Genomic DNA, 22,673 nt, shown 5'->3' with positions numbered 1-22,673 from the left:
AGCTTAGGCTCATATGGTCCCACAAAGTCTGAAGAAAAAAGAAACAAAAGAACAAAATAAATGTACAGTGGCCGCAAAACAATAATTGCGTTTTCTGCAACTATACCGATCTGGTCAGACTGCAACTTTAATGAAGTCCCAGTGTGATCAGAAACGTGGCGAAAATTGTTTTTCGTGACATAACATTTCAGTGGACTATATCGGCAGTAACCGCAATCAATAAATTCTGTTTAGTCACATCAGGATCAGCCACATTCTTAACAGTTGCGTAACACGAAGCGATCAAATGTGACCAAATTAGCAACCAGTTCCAAAACCAGCATTGATACAACCACTGCCAACAAACGTTTCGTGGACATATCGATTGTGTTGTGACCGGCTTTTCTCGAAATCTTGTATAAGGTAAATAACGGACGAGTTTAGCAATTACATCGCAATACGTGCTGTCGCTTTAGGGGCGGTTCATTGACTCCATTTCTGGTATGTCTTCTTAAGCAATTTACACAATTGCGTCCGTATTGTTGCTCGGTGGCTCCTGTGCGTGTGTTCATCGCCGCTCTTTATAAACGTTATGTATTTCGGTTGGAATGGCATCCTCTTAGGTTTGTCATGCTACACGCTATCTAATCGTACTCGTTGCATTAAAGGTCCCCGATATCTAATCAGACCTGTTGCCTTGAAATTTGTTTTGTCTCCACATATGTAGCCATTCCGAAACTTCGTCCTGTCTTTTCACATAAACACATTCGCGCAAAGTTGAACGAAGTAACATGTTAATATGTCGACCTATTGTATGAAAGGTGTCAGTGATCAGATTACGTTCCAGCAAATTGCTATTTACAGAGACCAATTATTGTAATTGCAACATAAGGCAATAGCTGCTTCTCTCTCCCAAGTATTGACTGAATCAGACTTTTCTCGAAAAGCTGCAGATACGCTGCCAAAAGAAATCAATATTAAAGTTTCATAGAGTTAACTGGGACATTATACGAACATCGTGTGGAAATATATTCCGAAGGGCGCCATACACACTTAAAAGAATCACACCACCAAGAAATCGGAATGGGACGGATGTAGAAAGAAGTAATGTGCATGTACAGAAAAACAAATGAAAAATAGGATGATTTATTCCAGAGAATGAGCGTCACAAATCACGCAAGTTAGTAAGGCATCGGTCCACCTCCGGGTCTTACGCAAGCACGTATTCGGGTTGGCACTTATCAATAAGATTTGTCGCATTCCCCCCTGAGATGCCCTGCGAATCAGGTGTAACTTCGCAGTTTTGAGATTGGCAGAAGTGACGGACATAATAAGTGACAGAAATATTCTAAGACCGAATAGAAGTCCAACTGCAGATATTTGGATTTGTAGTTTGGCACTTAAACTCTTAAGCCATCCAAGTGTTTCCCATATCACATTCGCGAGGTGGGTGGGTTCTCGTGGGCTAGTCGTTTCACGGCTACAAATATTCAGTCATAGAGTGCTCTAACTTCAATCAACGCGTGGATACTTCAACGAGGATTCGTCTTGAATAACAAACGGCACGTCACGTGCTCGAAAATTTGGCCGTCACGAATGCACTCATTTTTGCCAACATTTCTATGGCGTATCATCACGTTCTTCGGCCTGAAATCTCATAGACTGGAGCAGAATTGCCTCCAGTGATAAATCGCATTTCGAATTGAGCCCCAGTGGCCAGCGAAGACGTGTTGGGAGACGACCAGGACATCGGTGGGATACCAACCTGACTGCCGTCCGCCATAGGATCCGACCATGAGGTCTGGGTGTAATTTCTGTTCACAGCAGGACCCCTTTGGTTGTCATCCGCAGCACCTTTACATCACAGCCGTACGTGGACGATATTCTACGTCCCGTTTTGTTGCGCTTCATGACAAGATATATAGTGTCCTCACGCACTCGGCGAGAGTCTCTACTGCTTGGCTTAGTGCTTGCCGAACTCCACCTTGGCCAGTTAGGTCGCCGTACCTCTCCCCAACTAAGAACGTTTGGAGCATTATGGGCAGGACCCTCCAATTATCTCTGGATTTTGATGATATAACCTGTCAGTTGGAGAGAGTTTTGCATGATGTTTCTCAGGAGGACATCCAACAACTTTAACAATCAATGCCGACAATGCCAAGCCAAATACCTGCTTGCATAGGGCCAGAGTTGGACCAAAGCGTCGTTGACTTGCTCAGGTTCTGAAGCTCTTTCACCTGAAGAACTAGGGACCGATGACCTCGTAGTTTGGTCCCTTTCCCCCTCTTTTAAACCAACCAACCAACCAACCAACCTGAATAAGTAATCCAACTCTTGAGATTACGATCATTTCTTCGTCTGTACATGTCTACCGATTTTCGTCCCCATCGTATAATTCCTTCGTGATGCTCATTTTATTTATTTTTTATTAAAAAATGTGTATTTACAATTCGTGTTAACTACTCATGTAGACTGCACAACGTCCTGTTTTTATTTCACCTTTTATTCAAAATGTTTCACATGTTAAAAATGTCCTTTCCAGTCGGCGAAACTAACATTTATGCAGCAGTTGAAGTGTTCGACAGGGATTACATGAACACAAGGTTAACCATTTATGTTTAATAAAGTAAATAAAGTATTATGGCATGATTGAATGGAAGAAAATTCAGTCGTCTAATTGAAAAGATTTTCTTCCTTCTACATCTACACTATGAGATCAAAAGTATCCGGACACCTGGCCGAAAATGACTTAAAAGTTCGTGGCGCCCTCCTTCGGTAATGGTGGAATTCAATAAGGTGTTGACCCACCCTTAACCTTGATGACAGCTTCCACTCTCGCAGGCATACTTTCAGTCATATACTGGAAGGTTGCTAGGGAATTGGCAGCTCATTCTTCTCGGAGTGCTGCACTGAGGAGAGTTAACGATGTCGGTCGGTGAGGCCTGGCACGAAGTCAGCGTACCAAAACATCTCAAAGGTGTCCTATAGGATTCAGGTCAGGACTCTATGTAGGCCAGTCCATTACAGAGATATTATTGTCGTATAACCACTCCGCCACAGGCCGTACATTATGAACATGTGCTCGATCGTGTTGAAAGATGCAATCGCCATCCCTGAATTGCTCTTCATCAGTGGGAAGCAAGAAGGTACGTAGCACGTTGCCGTCCGCACGTCTCGTACAAATTTATTCGCTTGGCGCCGGCAGCGCTAATTCGGATTATTTGGATTGTCGCCGGCCGTTCTTTACATCATCGGGAGATTATAAATTGTTACGTTTTACTAATCTCATTGTTAATTCTCATAAGTCCGCAATCCTTCGTTTTTCGTTTAGGAAATACGTAGGCCTATTAGTTGGTGTTACTTTATGTGACCGGAAAGTCTGTCGACCGGATCATGATGAGACGTACGGTCTCTTTCGTCTGCTTTGATGAAAGGGCACATGAACTTATAAAAACAAAAAAACTTGGTGACGTGTGTAACTTATTGTTACCTAAACAAAACAACAACAGAATGCAAAAGATACGAATATGCTGTCGCCGGCCACTGTGTACTACGCTCATGACACCACTGTGGTGTCGCCGGCTGTTGACCGCTATTTCACGCGCGACACCACTGTAGTGTCGCAGGACGACAGAGTGTTAAAACATCAATGTAGGCCTGTGCTGTGATAGTGCCACGCAAAACAACGAGGGGTGCAAGTCCCCTCCATGAAAAATACGACCACACCATAACACCACCGCCTCCGAATTTTATTGTTGGCACTAAACACGCTGGCAGATGACGTCCACCGGACATTCGCCCATACCCACACCCTGCCATCAGATCGCCACATTGTGTACCGTGATTCGTAACTCCATACAACGTTTTCCCGCCGTCCAATCGTCCAATGTTTACGCTCCTTACGCCAAGCGATGCGTCGTTTGGCATTTACCGGCGTGATGTGTTGCTTATTGAGCATCTACTTGACCATGAAATCCAAGTTTTCTCACCTCCCGCCTATCTGTCATAGTGCTTGCAGTGGATCCTGATGCAGTTTGAAATTCCTGTGTGGTACTCTGGATAGAAGTATGCCTATTACACATTACGACCCTCTTCAACTGTCGGCGGTCTCTGTCAGTCAACAGACGAGATCGGCCTGCACGCTTTCGTGCTGTACGTGTCCCTTCACGTTTCCACTTCACTATCACATCGTAAACAGTTGACCTAGGGATGTTCAGGAGTGTGGAAATCTCGTGTACAGACGTGTAAGACGCAAGTGACACCCAATCACCTGACCACGTTCGAAGTCCGTGAGTTCCGCGGAGCGCCACATTTTGATCTCTCACGATGTCTAATCACTACTATGGTCGCTGATATGGAGTACCTGGCAGTAGGTGGCAGCACAACGCTCCTAATATGAAAAACATATGTTTTTGAGGGTGTCTGGATACTTTTGATCACATATTGTATCTCAGATTAGGGTGTTTCTTAACATTTAAGTACTTTTGAGTACTTCTTGTGTAATATAAGCAATGTATACTGCAGTTTGCAGTTTAGTTGATCATTTCAAGTTTGTTTTCCCCGTTTCTCTGTGAATCACCCAATAATTATTACCCATTTTTAAATAACTTCATTTTTGCTTTTAGCTGTAGCTGTGTATTGCGTTATTGCGATTTCGACCGTTCTGTCATTTTCAACCAAACGATTTATTATTATATTATGCCACAGTGCAATAAAGAAGTTACAGCTAAAAGCGAACAGGAAGCCTTTTAAAATATTTATAAGAACTGTGCAGCAGTATTACAAGAAGTTAACAAGAATTACTCTGACATCTTCAGATACTTTTATGCAAACTATTTTTCTACTTTTACTCCTTCTAGCTCGAATGCCAGCGTCCGAAGGTTTTGTGTTTGAGTTGCTTTCCTAATGCCCTTTCAGAAACCACAGAAATCGAACCACTATTCCTTGGTACAGTGCCTACCTTTGTCGGCAAAATGGCACGGGAAAAACGTTTGCCAGCTTCACGTGTTCACAAGCAGCTGCCACATTCCACGGTGCGTCGGCCAGCGGTCATGTTTGAAGTGTAAAAGTTGACATTCAGTGGTTTTCTTGCAACTCTGTTGTAGGGAGGGCACAAAATGAAAAATTTGTTTCGTAGGTGATGTCTGTGAGTAGTTTTCTCCTCCAGCATTTTATTTATTTATTTATTTATTTTAATATCCTGGAAACATAATTGTACTGAACTTTACGAACAAACTTGAATTTTCCCACAAGCTTCATGAGAAGAATGGCGCAAAAATGATGAGATTTTTTGTTGATAGTAGAATAGGAATAGCTGAAGATCCGTTAATTTGCTTACTATAACGTTATTGTTTTTTTAAATATATGGTGCAATGTGCTCTAGGTTGTGGGGAAGAAGTTTAGACTCCTCATCACGCAGTAAACTGCGAAAACGTCATCAAACATCGTCACAGAGGCGGTGGCCGTAGTGACAGATATTGGGTTAAGTAACGTTAAATTGAAAATCAGCAAAAATATCAAATCAGAGGAAAGTCGACTAGATACAGATGACATATCCAAGCTAACTGCAACTTAAGTCTTTCGTGGTAGTTGGTAGTTGAGAGGACAACGAATTCGTTCGGCTCAAGCTTATTGACGCCACTTGGGCAGTTTGTATACTAGTTTTCGTCAACTTAAGTCTTTCGTGGTAGTTGGTAGTTGAGAGGACAACGAATTCGTTCGGCTCAAGCTTATTGACGCCACTTGGGCAGTTTGTATACTAGTTTTCGTAAGTGTAACTGCCCTGTGTAGGTGGCGTGAATAACTGTGTGTGTGTGTGTGTGTGTGTGTGTGTGTGTGTGTGTGTGTGTGTAGGGTCTTGATGATGTGATGATGAGGAGGAAACCCGAAACCGGAACATAGACTATCAAGGGGGGCGCCGAACTTAGTCCTCATTCGACTGACAGACTATCAACAAGTGTGTGGCTTGCCCTAACCCCATAGTCACTGCCGCTGGATTTGAAATTCAGGCCAGGACTTTGGAGTAGATTATTGTGATCAGTAACTGTTCCCCACCACGCCTCCTCTCCTTACCTTGCCTGCCAAATTGTGGCAATGAAAATCTTTCAACCACTATAATTAAAACACGCCGTCTCTGAGTCACGCGCCACTGCAGAAGCGTGTGGTAGCCACAGCGCCGACCGATGCCGGTGGTAGTTTGTACAATATGTTTCAGATTTATGTATCCCTATCACAGTTTTTGCGTAGATTTTTATAAATTCGCCCTCCCTCCCCATTCGAATTGGCCTAATATGTCACCTTTTTTCAATCTTGTGGCATGCACTGTTGCCTATTGGGCAAACATTCGAAGATCGATTTGGCTAAGTGCGGATCATTTCACGTACTTTGTGAATAAAGCCGCAGTGTTGCCACTACCACCCAGTATGTCCAAAAGCTCAGACCGCCGGAAGGTAGATGCTAAGCGTGAGAGCCTCTCATATACAGACAATATGAAATTTTCGTCAGCTAAAACTTCGACGCTTGTGGGGAAGGCAGGCCATTATCAGCTGCATCTCAGTACCGACTGTCGCTTAAACTATAGATAACATAGCCAGATCGAAAACTCGTCGAATGACGAATATTTTGTGACGGCAGAGTGTTAATGTTTAACTTCCTGCAGGAGTTTTATCTGTAATCAACGTTTTCTAGTATGTTAAGCTTCCTGTCTTGATATTGTTTTAGTGTATGTGTTCGAGTAAGCAAAATTCATAAAATGGAAATGTTTAATTTGTTTACGACTCGGACATTATGGATTAGGAACGGTATAATAGCGCTTTCCAGGCATTATTGTAAATACATGACTGCTACGAGAGTAGTTGTAATAGTAATTTAATTTCGAGTTTTAATATTCAGTACGATAAGAGCTCCCGTCTTATCCGGAGGCTTTTAGCATTGGATAAACTTTCTGTTTATTGTTGGCGTTAAACTGAATAATTTGAATCTTTAAAATCGACACGTGCAGCAGATTCCTCGAACAACGAAATATAAAATAGCCTGAATATCGACTCTGAAAGTCTAGTCCCCTTTCGCCAGATAATATTACGAAACTCAGCACTTTATATTTTAAGTTAATCGCCTTTATTTCAATCATAATAGCTTTCCTTTCGGAAGCAGTTCAGTGATGAGAAGTAAATAATTTACTTGTAGTTAATATAGTGGCCGTCACGCAAGTAGGTACCTCAAGGTCATCTCAGATGTTAGTAAAAATTCCGAACAAAATACTAGACATAGCCATTTTTAGTGTAGAATATGATGGAGTACTTGCTAGCCGCTAGCAAAAAAAGTTACAACAAATTTTGAAAAAAATATTTTTTTTTACTTCAGCCTGTCGAAAAAATAGAACCATTCACATATTTGGGCTAAAAATAATATATGGACCTTCTCAAATTTTATAGATGAATGTAATATATATTTTGTCTTGAAAACATATAAAAGTATTCCGAGATTAAAAAATAAGATCCGTAAGAGGTGTGAAACTGTTCCGCCTGTGCAACGAAACACGCAGTCGCTGAGAATTTGCGATCTGTTGAACTTCCAGCGAGAAACTTGTGAAGAAAATTACGAAATTAACTCTGGCAACATATGAGACTAATTATTGTTCCGTGTCATGTGTGAACGCATTTTATTTACCAGAGACTGCGCGGCAGCGCGCGAGAGCTTCTATGCCGCCGCCATGCTCACCTATTCCCTACTGCCCGAAAATTTCTTTGCAACCCTTTATGACCCTCCGTCACTGTACCCATCATACAGATCGCCGGTATACGCTATACAAAAATAACTGTAGGCACTTTCAGGCCAGTATATCCATTGAAATCGAACAAAATATATTTTTGCGTGTGGTTTTATGAAACCCAATTTTTATCGAAGCATACTACAGCAGTATTGTCCTCAGCACACAGTAAGTGCACTTTACACAAACATTCATTTTTGCTACTGCAATGTTTCTGCATTCTATTAAAAGTTTTGGTCCGTCATTATACTTCCTGAATAAAAAATCAGTTGTGCGGAGAAGACAAAGAACGGTCTCTGAGCCATAGTAATTTTTTCACGAAAATAACTATTTCTGTAGCCGTCGGATACTTTCCTCTGTCATAGTGTCGAAGCACAGTTCTGCGTGCTAACTTTTCGTTAAAATCGTCAAATTCCGTAATTTTGCTTTTCATTTACTGTATATTCCTTTCTTGGAGAATCAAAATACATGGTCACTTGAGATTCTGCCGATGTTACTGCACTGTTAATACGGAATACAGCCGATTTGGACATACCACAAGGTTTTGTTGTCATTTTATGTACTTGCGCAAAATTTATATTATTCCTGGCGTTTTCACTGTCGACCAGATAGTAAAAAATCTTCAGTAGATTCTATATTCCATATGCCAAACTAATATTTTGCTTCTACTCCTGTGGAAGTGGTGAATTCAAGATTCACTGCAACACAAAGTTGCATGTAAGGAGAACTATCGATACAGTGTTTCAGTTTTCACGTGGCAAAACGTAAAGACGATAAGAATCGTAGTAATATTGGGTATTTCAGACAAAGACGGTTAACTAAATGGCTCTGAGCACTATGCGAGTTAACTTCTGTGGTTATCAGTCGCCTAGAACTTAGAACTAATTAAACCTAACTAACCTAAGGACATCACACACATCCATGCCCGAGGCAGGATTCGAACCTGCGACCGTAGCGGTCGCTCGGTTCCAGACTGTAGCGCCTAGAACCGCACGGTCACTCCGGCCGGCAAAAACGGTTAATTGTATTGCCACGTCTGTAGTAGTAATAAAACTAGTCGTTCAGTTCTTAAAATAAATGCTTGATTTCTGCTATAAATGACAAAAAGTCTAATATTCAGCTGCAGTTTGCATAGCACGTAGTTATTGGTGTTCTTGCCCTCCGTTACATCCACAGCAGTCCATTAGCTATGGTCTAAGGATTGTCATATTTCATGTGCCTTTGAATTGTCAGTGTACATAACATGTCGTTTTTTATTTTTGGGTTTCGGATTGGTAACAGGCTGGCCGCTGTGTCCAAATCAACGTGCAAGATATAGTTTTTCGATGTTCTTCGAATCATGCAGGCATTTGAACTGAAATGTCTTGTGCGCTCTAGTGTTGTTTCCTTGTAGTGTCATGTGTACGGTAAACTTGTAGCTCAATGCCACCTTTTCTAGACGGATGACACGCGGTTTTCACTTGAGAGAAAGTAGCAGGCACTGTAATTAATTTATAAAATAATCAAGAGGAGTCAGTAGTCACACGTCAGATAAATATGAAATACGCTGCGTGGTTCATATTTACTGTCCTCGGCTGTCTCTGAAACAATTTGTCCGCCTCAGCTGACAGCAATCTTCGTTGCTTCCAAAAGCGCACTCGTCTTTTGTAGTTTTCCGGCGACTGCAATTTGCAGACCTTCCCCCTCAGCAGCGTCACGGCATTGCGTTCAGAAATGGTTGGGCTCGATCTTGAAGTGTGTATGTCCACTAGCAAGTCACTTCAGCAAGTAACTGCTGCAAGAACGTGCAAAAGTCTTTGTTCTAATGTAAACACTTCAGCAAGTCTCTTGGGCAACTTAATTTCAGGAACTTGCTGCAACTACTTGTAGAAGTGTTCTCACAAAGTCGCGTCGTGTGATAGCAAACGGAAGTTGAGTGTTGTGATTAGAACCAGAGCAGCCGCTCCCGTTGTCGTATTGTTATTATGAAAGAAAAATCTTAATGAGAAACAAATTTAAAGTAAGTCCTGAATGAACTTTTGCTCTGGAGAGGAATGAGCGCTGATTTGAAACTTTCTGACGGACCAAAACTGTGTGCCGGACCGGGACTCAAAACACAGGTTAGAGTCTTAGCCTGGCATACAGTTTTAATTTGCTAGGAAGTTTCAAAAAAAGAGATGTTTGAGTTCAGAGTTGCGTAGCCTACATATTTATCAAGAAACATAGTTGAACGAACTAAATCAGAGGACTTTGCTCAGATTAAAAAGTTTCCAAGACTGTGGTACGCATGCTGGGAACACCTCTTGTTTATTGTGCAAAGCAGGATACAAAAATGCAGTAAGCTGTATCGTCAAGAGATAGCCTCTTGCAAACAATATTTATTACTTATATTACAAATGTAAGTCATCTATGTTGGCTCTAACATTTAAGAAATCTCCTGAAATTAAGACTTCTGCACTGCCATTTTACGTCCCTTGGTGGTGAAACAAAGTAATCGGTAGATTCATTTTGCAGTTCCTTGGGTGACGGTGGCCATTTGCGGATACGGAACATATATTTCGGCCCATATGCCTTTGCACCATTCTCATTTTTGATACTGCAATTTTCGTACCGTTAATGAACACACAAAACTTCTACATGTTTGAGAGAAACGTCTAGCAATTGCCAAGTTTGGCAGGTACTTGCAGCAAGATCTAAGAAATTGTATCCACTAACTTGCGAAGTTTACTTGTGCACTCCCCCTTTCCTAATTGGCAACTTTTCACAGCGTATTTATCTACCAGAAATAAGGACTCCAGTGTGAAGCTCGCAAATGACGAGTCAGATTAACCATTCAGCTCATTAAATTTTGTGTGACACGAATGCCTATTCGTGTTTTCTTGCAACCTACCTTCAACCCTTCTGTCATCAGGTTAGTATGTATATTGTTTATGCTCTCTCACTTTCGCCAGATTTGATGGTCACAAAACACTGATTATAGTGCGAAATCTCAGTACCGGCGTGAATATATGGCGTGTCACTTAAGACGTAACACCCCTTGTATTTCGTGAACAGTCCCAGATATCTAAACAAGGTTTTCAGCAAACGATAGTATGCTAAGGTGCATGTACTTCTGTGTGTGATGAAGAGTCTTAACTCGTGTATCGATCGAGATACTGAAGCAAGTATGATGTTTAAAATAGAATGGTATACTTTTTAATGTTGAGGTTGAAACCTGAAATTCTCTGCAAAAGAATGGAAGAAATATTCTAAAATTGAAAGGCAAGTCGGTCGGAATCGGCTGTTGCGTTGGAAACATTGTCGCACCAGGCTATGTCATCGTATCAGATCTTTCAACTGTTTACTTGCCGAGTGGCCGAGCAGTTCTAGGTGCTACAGTCTGGAACCGCGCGTCCGCTACGGTCTCAGATTCGAATCCTGCCTCTGGCATGGATGTGTGTGATGTCCTTAGGTTAGTTAGGTTTACGTAGCTCTAAGTTCTAGGGGACTGATGACCTCAGCAGTTAAGGCCCATAGTGCTCAGAGCCATTTGAACCAATTTGTTTACTTGCCTGCACTGCAGAACTACCAGGAACTCTGTAGTCCATCGGCAGGTCATTTCTGCTTCAAAATTCCTTGCACACAAACTGGTACAGCAACAAGGAGAAGTTAGACATGCTACTTTGATACAGTGAATGGTGGCACGAGACATATTGTCAAGAAACATGGGATCAGCCAGAGGAGTGTCATTCATATCTTGCATCAACACAGATTCCACCCTTATCATCAACAACTACATCAAACACTCAGAGGACGTGACTTCAAAAGCTGTGTTGAACTTTGTTGCTCTGCTCTGCATTGTTTGGGAGTCGCCACTATGTTTGTTCCGACAAAGCAACGTTTACAAATGATGGTGATGTAAATTTACATAACATGCACTACTGGGCAGCTGAAAATCCATGCTGGCTTCTTCAGGTACAAGAACAGCAGCAGCAGCAGCAACAACAACAACAACAACAACAACAACTATAAAGTGTAAACCTATGATGCATTACGAACATTCTGTTCGGTTAATGTTGATTTTAGCTTATACTTTTAAATGTGTGGTTCTGTACTACAGATACAACAAAATTCGTGGCTGTTTTCACTGGCTGGCTTGTTTCATAACCTTATTTATTCATCCTGTTTCATTAATGGGACAGCTGATATGAGAATTCCCCAGTATGTGTTATGATAGGTTTTCAGTGAGTAAAGAGGCAATCCAAAATGTTTGATGTAATTACTCAATATTTTTGTAAAAGGCCTCTCTCTTAAACAACACAGACCTCTCCTTTATAAAACACCGACCTCTCCTTTATAAAACAGAATCTTATCGTTAGAACAGACAGCTCAGATATTGGATTGTAAAGCAGACCCATGAACAGGTATAGACTCAGATCGGTGATGACCACCAGTAAACTGAAATTTAAGAGAATCATAAAACAAGAATCATTGTGTAAAGAAATGGCTAGAGAAATGTGGAGGAATAATGATATGCTTTTGAAGTTCCCTGAAAGTGTAAATAATGAATACCACAGTCAACAGTTCAATGGACATCCCTAAAAAGGGTAGTCATAGAAATGAGAAGTTCCTTCATAGAATCAACAAGGAAGGAAATATTCAGAAAACATTGACTAGAAGAAGAGAGAGGATGATAGGACGTGTGCTAAGGCAGCAGGGGATAACTTCCATTGTAGTAGAGGGAACTGTAAAGGGTAAATACTATTAGGGAAGACAGAGGCCAAAGAACATCCAAAAAATAATCACTGACTTTGAGTGTAAGTGGTTCATTGACATGAAGAGGTTGGTGAAGAAGAAGTCATGGTGTGCCATATAGCCAGTCTGAAAACTGAACACCCATCTGTCGATCACTTCTATTTGAACTGCTGACTGTGAAAATTCATCATAACAGCATCAAAGACTAGTCCCATTTAAAAACAAGTGGTTCATTGTCTTTGAAGCACATTTATTGTCCACAAAGCATAAGGATCAGAGAAGCTTCTGAAAATGCACTGGACTCATAAAGTTTTAAACTTTGTCAATTCAGATTTAAATCAAAACATAGGAAGACAGTTCATCAGCCTTCATACATAGTGAAAACCTACAGAACCGCTCATTTTTATTCACATGTGTGTACTGCAGTACTTGTAGTTGCAGCTACTATCATGTGACTTGGTGTATTATGACCGTACCCATATATGTGTAAAATGAATCTATATTTACACAGTGTAAAATGTGATGTACATAAGCTGATGTGGCGCATGTGCTTGGAAATGACACAGTATCAAAATTGGCTTCTGCAGCCTATGACTGATCATGTTTTCATTTCTAAATATATAGAGACTGTGGACCCACACAGAAACAAATTTTTAATGATTAGATCGTCACAAATCTCGTGGGAGACTAAAAACTATGGAAGGCTACTAACAGTTGCACATATTACATATTAAAAACTGTCTCCACATTTGAGTTCATTGGCTGAAAACTGTCATCTCATACTTCCTTTATATCAAAATGTAGCTGGATCATAAAGTGCTTTTCTTTTTTGCTTTTTTTTTTTTTTTTTTTTTTTTTTTTTTTTTTTTTTTTTTTTTTTTTTTTTTTTTGCAAGAACTATATATATATATATATATATATATATATATATATATATATATATATATATATATATATATATATCCTAAGAACAAAGATGATGTGACTTACCAAATGAAAGTGCTGGCAGGTCGACAGACACACAAACGAACACAAACATACACACAAAATTCAAGCTTTCGCAACAAACTGTTGCCCCATCAGAAAAGAGGGAAGGAGAGGGAAAGACGAAAGGATGTGGGTTTTAAGAGAGAGGGTAAGGAGTCATTCCAGTCCCGGGAGCGGGAAGACTTACCTTAGGGGGAAAAAAGGACGGGTATACACTCGCGCGCACACACACACATATCCATCCACACATATACAGACACAAGCAGACATATTTAAAGACAAAGAGTTTGGGCAGAGATGTCAGTCGAGGCAGAAGTGCAGAGGCAAAGATGTTGTTGAATGACAGGTGAGGTATGAGTGGTGGCAACTTGAAATTAGCGGAGGTTGAGGCCTGGTGGATAACGAGAAGAGAGGATATATTGAAGTGCAAGTTCCCATCTCCGGAGTTCGGATAGGTTGGTGTTAGTGGGAAGTATCCAGATAACCCGGACGGTGTAACACTGCGACAAGATGTGCTGGCCGTGCACCAAGGCATGTTTAGCCACAGGGTGATCCTCATTACCAACAAACACTGTCTGCCTGTGTCCATTCATGCGAATGGACAGTTTGTTGCTGGTCATTCCCACATAGAATGCATCACAGTGTAGGCAGGTCAGTTGGTAGATCACGTGGGTGCTTTCACACGTGGCTCTGCCTTTGATTGTGTACACCTTCCGGGTTACAGGACTGGAGTAGGTGGTGGTGGGAGGGTGCATGGGACAGGTTTTACACCGGGGGCGGTTACAAGGGTAGGAGCCAGAGGGTAGGGAAGGTGGTTTGGGGATTTCATAGGGATGAACTTGTTTCATTTGCTGTCAGATGTCATATAATCTTTTCAGCTATGTGAGATTAATTCTTAGTAAAGTGGTTAATGAAACATTCTGTTAAAACTGTGCATCATTTGAGAACGGTGTACGAATGCAGGTAAATTGCTTAAGCTTAAGGTAATTAATAGAAGTATATTGTCTCCCAACATTTAACTTCAAGTCATTTACATAGTGTACAGGAGACTTGTCAAAACACACAAATTTGTTTAAAGATTTTCTTAAAATATCATTGATATAATATATTGCCTGGATACACAATTGATGATCCTTAAAAAAATACTTTAATCCTAAGTATTGTTCTCTCCTGCTCAAATTTTCAGATCATCCTTCATGAACTCTTTAATTGAATAATAACATTGCAGTACCAGTTTGCCATATAATTTTGCTTTTAGTGATTTTAAATTAATGTTGGGTAATTCTTATTGATTTACTATGATATAAATGTTCATACCCAGATAATGTGGCGTTTGAGTATATAGCTTTAAAGGACTAGTGGGCTGCATCAAATTATTTTGATTCCTGTAGTGGTAATCATGTTGAAATTGATTTGCCACAAGTAAATCAGGATGACTGTTTACAAAGACAGTCGGTTCATAGGTGTACAGTGAGGGGACACTTAAGATACTCCGATATTTGAGAAGTGGGCAAAATGAGTTTTCTTCAGTTTACATTGTACATATTTCTAATCATGGTTTTTGGAAGTTTTAATATTTGAGACGCGGTTTGAGCTACCCCAAAATATAATTTCATACTGTAATGCTAATTTGACATGGCTATGATATTCAAGATGGTAGCATTGTGTAATATCTTCTTTGTGAATGCCCGGCTATGTAGTTATTTTTGAGATACTGTACATCTGAAGCCCAAGATAAATTTTTGTCAACTTGTATTCCTATGAATTTTACGCAACTAGCTTCCTGAAAGACTACATTTTTTTGATGGATCTGAACATCATTTAACTTACCTTTTTTTTGTTTTAAACTTTGTTAACTGGATTTAGTTAATTTTGTTATATTTTAATCTGTTTAGATCAAACCAGTTATCTAATATTTGTAAGATATTTATGACAGCTTGAGGAATTTGGTCAGTGGTATTAGTTTTAATGGTTACAGATGTCTCATCAGGAAATGAAATTTAATGATAGTTAATATTAACCAGTAGATTATGCATGTAAAACTGAAACAAAATGGGACCTAAGACTGCATACTTCAGAGTATCTGAAAAACAACCTTCTTCTGAGGCTTGACTATTGTGGTTAGTAGTTCCATAGTTATTTTAGGGAATGCTTTAATGACTTTCATTGATATTCAATCCCTCTGTGCTAATGTTTCACTTCAAACCAGGTGGACCTGAAGAAAAAATAATTTGTTTCTTCACATTTAATGTTTTGATAAAATTGTGTAATAATGACCAGTCTTAATATTTTACTGATTATTTTGCAGGCAAAAATGTGTTTGAGAAAGAAGCATCAACTGGAGACATCCATAACAAAAAACTCTGCAATTCTTGACAATGTCCAGCAATTATTATCACGTATAAGAGAAGCTGAATCCGATAGCAAGGTATGAACAATCTTTTATTATACCCATACTTTTGTAAAATCTTTTTAAAACTATTCCAAAGGAAACAGATCTCCTCAAGTTAGTTGCAGTAAGACCTCACTGTGGGGTGTTAATTTGTCTTAGATGTTTGGAGCGGCTAGCCCCTTCTCAAGAAAGGAAAAAAAAATTCCATTTCATGTAATGCCTGCCATAGAATAATGGACCAGTGTGAGTTGCTTATCTAGAGTAAGACACTGCATTATATAGATTGGACAGAATGGGCAATAATATGGACGAAATTCAAGAAAAACAAAGAGCTGAACCAATGACAGTGATTCCATAAAAGAAACAACTTGAGGATAATATTAAATAAATGAAGGGAACACTAAAGTCAGCACACTGATTGCCAGTAATAAATATATAAATTTAAAAAGAAATTAAATGGACTAGGCAGAGTTAGAAGCACTTCATTACTGTGTCTCTCAGTAGTAGTGTCTGTCTTGTTTAGTTGCTGACAAATTTCTTCATACTCAAGTTTGATGAAATAACAACAGAGAATCCTCATCTGTACTCCGCAAATCACTGTAAAGTATGTAGTAGAGGGCACTTTCTGTTTGATACTTTAAAGTTTCTTTCCTTTCTAGTAATTGGGGGGGGGGGGGGGGGAAGAATGACTGTTTTTTAGATTCTGTGAAGTTATTATATTTATTAGTCTAATAGTCATCAAAGTCTGTTGGGGAGTATTATGTGTAGCATGAAGAATAGATGTAGATTCTGTCTGGAATACAAGCCCTTAAAATTTTTGAATACAAGCCCTTAAAATTTTCTCGGTTCACTTTTATGACATATTAGGTATATTTTTTAAAATGTTTGCCATTTCACATTATATATACTTTTTGCAACAAAAAAAGTCTGTGATTTGTGTATAAGTTCATCATCATTGCCCGTTGGTGAGTAATTTTATGTGTAATAAGTCATTGACTTCAGGTGAGGCATTAGCAATTGAAACTGTTTGTAGGAAATATTTCAAATTTCACATTATTTTAGTTCTGGTGTTATTATGTGACAATATTTACTGCATGTAAGCCTTCAAAGTGTGTGAAATTGTTGTGTGTATTTCAAAGGTCTGAGCAGTTGGTCTTTATATCTCAACAATTACCTCTTTTGCCATATCAAAGCAGAATTCTGTCATTCTGGTCACACTAAGAGTACGTCATTACAAACTTTTTCAGAAAGTATGCTGTTATTGCTGTAGAATCTTCAACTATTTTGAGCACAATTTTATATTTGATTTAATTCACTGCATAGTGCATATACACAAAGATGTACAGTGTATGTTATTTGGATCATGTTGCCTTCAGCTGACCATCATTATACCTCAGTACTCTATAGTAAAAACTGAAGATTTTAAGTTGAAGCAAACTTATCAAGCACTGTACTGTATTATTGTATCTTTGTTGTAGATATGCTGTACTTGTTCCTAACTCTGTATCATTAATTATAAAGGTGTTGGAGTCATACAAGATAGGATTGACTGCTTTGAAAATGAGATTCAAGGAATCTGGTCTATCAGAAGACAATGTGGCGGACACTATGTCTGAGATTGAAGAGGTATGTATTTTGTATTGCTCAATTGAAGATGCTTTTCTTTTAATAATGTGAGTATAATATCTCTTGACTTTCATGGACTGGTCATGCTTTCAGATATAGCATTCATATATTTTGTATTACTAAACTCTAAGTGAAATGATGACAGCAGATTGTGCAGTTTGATAACCTTCAAAAGTTAATAGGATTTATAAATAGCAAATGAAAAAGAAAAAGATTTTTGGTAACCTTGTAGCAGAGTAGACTTTAATATACTTCCCTTCAGCTTTCTGAATGAAGTCCTTGGGTGGAGGAGGAGATGAATAATTCAAGACAAAAAAAGTAAATTTCATAGGCATTCCTGATTGAGTAGCTCCTAGTGATAGTTCAGTCAGACACCTGACTCTTTTCTTTACCTCTTCCTCCCTCTTTACCTCTTCCTCCACTGCCCATGTACACTGTGACCTTTTCTTAACAAACAAGAAGTGTAACTGTTCATTGTCAAGGTCTGTTAGGAGTACATGTAAAATGCAGTGCAGTGTTTGACTTGTTAATGGGAAGAATGTGAAAAAGGCGGGTTTGCCCAGTACAAGCAGAACTATTTCATCTTCTCCCCACTTAATATCTTTCTTGATATTTAAAACTCTTTAAGTTGACATATTTTTTTCAATATTTCTTTTTGCTGTTGTAGAACTCAAATGCAAGTCCTTGCCCACTCAGTGAAAGTAGATGAAAGCTGAGGATTATTTAAGAATATCTAGGTATATATAATAATACTCTTTAAATATTCTTCCCTAGAAATTTCCCAAGAGAAAGAAAATTATAAATCGGTAGCACATTGCAGCTTTGATATTGATTCATGGACAAGGCCATTTTATTATTGCACATAGTACCGCTCTTGTCCTAATTGTGTGCTCCACTTTCATTCTTGGTGTTTAATTGTGTATCACTACGGTGTAAAACATCAACACTAGGACAAATACTGAATTCAGACAGACAGCATTAAAGAAAATTCACCTAATAATAAGAGAGAAAGAAGTGAAATCAGCTTCCTTGATCAGAATATTAGGGGAGTTAAAAATGAAGCAATTTGAGTTGTTGATTTGTTTTCAAGTTCACTGTGTTTGAAAGAAATTGATGTCATTTGTCCATCTGAATTATATAACTGCAATGATAGAAAGGCAAGTTGTAAGTGAGCTGCATATTCATACAGAGCAAGTATGGACAAAAGGGGAGCCACCCATTCATAAAAAAGGGTGTGAATATAAAAATTTAGAAATGATTTCATTCTGTATAGATCAGTATGTCAGAGCACATGCTTGTGAATTTATGTTGGGAAATGTAATATGTGTGATTTTGCAGTAAACACGTCTCCATTGGATAAAGAGGAAATTTTCAGGAAAAATTTTGATTAATTGTACTTTCTGTCAGAAGGAAAGGACTGTTAATTTCTAATGTAAATTAAGTTACTGAGAGGTGCTTTAATCCATTTATAATTTGATATCAGTCATTTCCCTACCTGATCAGCTTAAAAATCTGCTAATTCAACAAGCAGTAGTCATATTAGACACATTAGCTCTGCATACAGTTTGGAAAACTCTAATACAGTGAGGCTAATTAATGACAAAACTACCAAAGATTTTAAACAAAGATTAAGAAATATTGACTGGGCTGAAGTTTACAATAAATCGAAATATTTGTTAATGAATTCATATCCATTGTCAAAGTGATTTTCCTAAAAAGAGAATTAAATATAATAATGGCATGTCATTAAAGAAACCTTGGATACCCAGTGGATATCAGAGCCTCTTCAGAATGCAAAAGGATTTGTACAAAATAGTCAGAACACACAATGACCCAGAAATATGCTCTTGTTGTAAACAGTACTTTAATATACTATGAAAAGCTGCAAAAAAAAAAAAAATCCAGGAGGTATGCACATCTTGTCAGAAACTGGCAGCTCACATAATAAAATAAAATCGGTAAGGAATATTGAAAAAGGAGAGACAGGGAAAGACACCATAGATGATGACACTATTACTATTAAAGAGAGTGTGGACATCATAAAAGACAGTTCATGTGTAGCAGATATTTTAATAATTAATTTAAAAAAAATAGGAGGTGAGGAAATAGGTGCAAAGAGAAAGCGAAGTAGTACACAGAAGCAGCAATATAGAGAACATTAGGTAATAAAAATTAATCTTACATTCCCATCTAAAATAAAGGAGGTCATCATGAATCCAAAAACTTCATATAAAGGGTGACTCTACATATGTCAGTAATTACCATCCAAAGCCACTCCTTACACCATTTTCTAAAATTTTTGAGAAGACATGTATTTACACATTTGCTGAGCATATAATAACATCATTAAATGATAAATTTCCTTATCTGGATCTTCTGTGACTTAGCAAAACCATTTCCTTGTGTCAGTCACAATATTACATTAGAGAAGTTAAGTTTTTATTGAATACGCAGTTCAGCAAATTTCTGGTTTACTTTTTATTTTAGAAAATAGATGCAGAAAATAACCTTAGGCTGTTCAAATAATACAAAGAGGAACTGCACATTATTTATATGTTGAGAAATTGCAGTGCGAGTCCCACAGGCTTCAATCATTGGCCAACTAATATTCTTGCTTTATATTAATGGCGTGCCATTTTATTTGAATTATGAGACAGAATTAGTCATCTTTGCAGATTATACAAGCATTTTTGTGAAGATGAGCAATGAAGCATCAAGACAGAAAATAGTAAATGACGTTTTTATGAAAGTAACAAATGGTATAGGTCTAAACATAGAAAAACTCAGTTTATCTACTTTTGCACCATAGAAAATATTCCTCTTCCTGTTACCCTAGTTCCTGGCTGCACTATAGCACGGTTGTGTGCGCGCTTTTAATATCCATTTGTATTTTACTAGGCAGATCATTTGATTCATTCTCCAAAGCAGTAATTTTATTACCCTCTATGTTAATTGTAGACATTAACTCCTCTGCAAATGCTTCTGCCTGTGATTTAATCACTGCCAACTCGGTAGTTGTAACCTCTAACTTTTAGTAGATACTTTCTTCTAACTTCTTAAGAGTAGCATCTCCTTGAGCCTTAATGGTAACTCCCAGTTCAGTTTTAAGAGCTTCCTCTGAGCATCTTAACATGTCTTATAATTTCTTGTTAAATGCTTTATTGGTCTCCTCAATAGCTTTACTGTTCTGTTCCACAAATGACTTAAAGCTTTCCAGTGCCTCAGCTGCTATTTTTCTAGCCCACAGAGGCATACACTACTAAATAAATTCCCAACTAATTAGCTAAACTAGGTGTTCACTGAGTTTCTTCTCTCACATATGTTGGTAACTAATCCTGTAAGCTCTGGTACATACCACAATAGACTAAAAGAAAAGTGCTGAATCACAGCTCACCCTATGCTTAGAACAGCAACCTTGGGATGCTGCCGTCGACTGCACGGATGAAGCTAGTGTGTCATGTTGAGAAGTTGTGGCAGGCAGCTGCTGTGCTGGCTATGAGCAGCTGACGTGATGTGGCATAAAAACTTGCACCACCGTAGGCGGTGTGTCGAGTTGAACTGCAGTCGTGCAATTAACCTGTTGCTATCCCGTGCTACTCTTCCTCATCAGACCCACCACTAACTCGTCTGTGTTGTAACTGATACATACATGCGTGTCATTTGAATGATTTATAAATACTCACAACAGTTGTCTGGTTGTGAAAATTTCTTCTTATTATCTACAGTGTTACTAACTCGTTTTTGGTAGATAGCTTTTTGGGACACTACACAGTGAGTGCTCCCTCATATAGTTTCCAGTGTTGATTCTTGAGTTGCCTGGTAACAAAGTGTTTCTTCCAAATAATTCCAAAAAACTTTACCGAAACCCTTCTTTCCAGAACCACAGTTTTCTCATGCTTCAGTAAGGTGCCAAATTCTGTGTGTGTGTGTGTGTGTGTGTGTGTGTGTGTGTGTGTGTGTGTGTTTTACATCAATCAATACATCCAACCACATCAAACTTGACTTATGATCTAAGATTTACATCTTCATTTATCTTGAGCATTTACATTGTAGTACGTCTGTTTTCTCTGAGGTGTTCTCGACACCTTCAAGGGAAGAGCTTCCAAAAGGTCAGTTAATTCAGCCTTATGGGGTCATACAAACCTCCTCATGGAGTTCATGTTCCGCTGCTTACAATGAAGGAGAATCAGCAGAGTGGCTGAACCTTCACACTCAGATCCATGCCCCTACAACTCCTCTATGCACCATTAATTGATGTTTAATATTAATGTTGTAGTGTTGAGGTAAGTTTGTAAATGTCTTGCTACAATGCACTGCAATACATAATGTGTCACCACTGAGTAAGGGTCTCACAAGGGCTTAGACGAAATAAGGGGCAAAACATTGTCACTTCTTTCAGTTGTTAACAAGTCCCTTGCTCATTAATGGTGTTTGCTGATAAAGTGCACGTTATTTTTGTGAGTGTATTGCACCGAGTTCTTGTGAGTTTTCTTATCTTGTGACTAGCAGCAGCATTTTCTGTAGTCTGGATACAGAACAATATTAATTATGTGCGCAGTTTATTGGACAAAAATTTGAAACACAAGATTAGAGCCAGAGTGCAGATAGAACTGTCAAAAACACATACTTTGAGATATGGTTGAAGGGGACAAAAACGGTCATTAGGACTCCACATCAGTTGAAAATTTGACCATATTGGTAACAGGTTCCTAACTTTCACCAGTATAGAAATCATGAGCTTTGTTAGGGTTGTTCTATGTTTGTCTCCGGCTGGTGTCCAGACTAGATGTAAAGAGATGGAAATTTCCGCAGAGCTATAAGAACATAATATTTCTTCATTATGTACTAATTTGGCAAAGTCTGCAAATTAACACAATACTAAACTAACAGCAGTTCAGTTTTGTGAAAGATAGCAGTGATAGATTTAGGGAGAGCAGGAATTTGGTTTAGAAATTTGTGAACAGAGCTTCTTCTGTCTTCAGTGTATTAACTTGTGAATATATAGTGGCACTTTGCCACCATACAACTTGTCTAAATCTTCACAGTGGAAAGTGTTTCCAGTGTTAGACTGTAAGGGAGGAGAGATAGTGGTATACAGTCCAAACCACCAGACTGTGTACTAGTGTTCCACGTCTTTCTACAGTATATAATGAACTGAAAAATTTACATTCTACTAATGCTGATTAATTTGTTGAATGGAGCGTAAAA

At 38.7% G+C, this 22,673-nt stretch overlaps 1 protein-coding gene across 1 annotated transcript in view; it reads left to right on the top strand.

Moving 5' to 3' along the window:
- The window catches only part of LOC126182460 (charged multivesicular body protein 7), a 212,976-nt gene that overhangs the window by 135,587 nt on the left and 54,716 nt on the right, over positions 1–22,673 (top strand). Inside the window, exons 4-5 of the mRNA XM_049924851.1 lie at positions 15,756–15,875; positions 17,361–17,465. Coding sequence (XP_049780808.1) covers positions 15,756–15,875; positions 17,361–17,465 — 225 coding nt within the window. The remainder of the gene's footprint in view (positions 1–15,755; positions 15,876–17,360; positions 17,466–22,673) is intronic.

Source organism: Schistocerca cancellata, chromosome 1 (assembly GCF_023864275.1).
Source record: "Schistocerca cancellata isolate TAMUIC-IGC-003103 chromosome 1, iqSchCanc2.1, whole genome shotgun sequence".
NCBI classification, from domain to species: Eukaryota; Metazoa; Arthropoda; class Insecta; order Orthoptera; family Acrididae; genus Schistocerca; species Schistocerca cancellata.
This window is presented reverse-complemented; position numbering and strand designations above follow the sequence as displayed.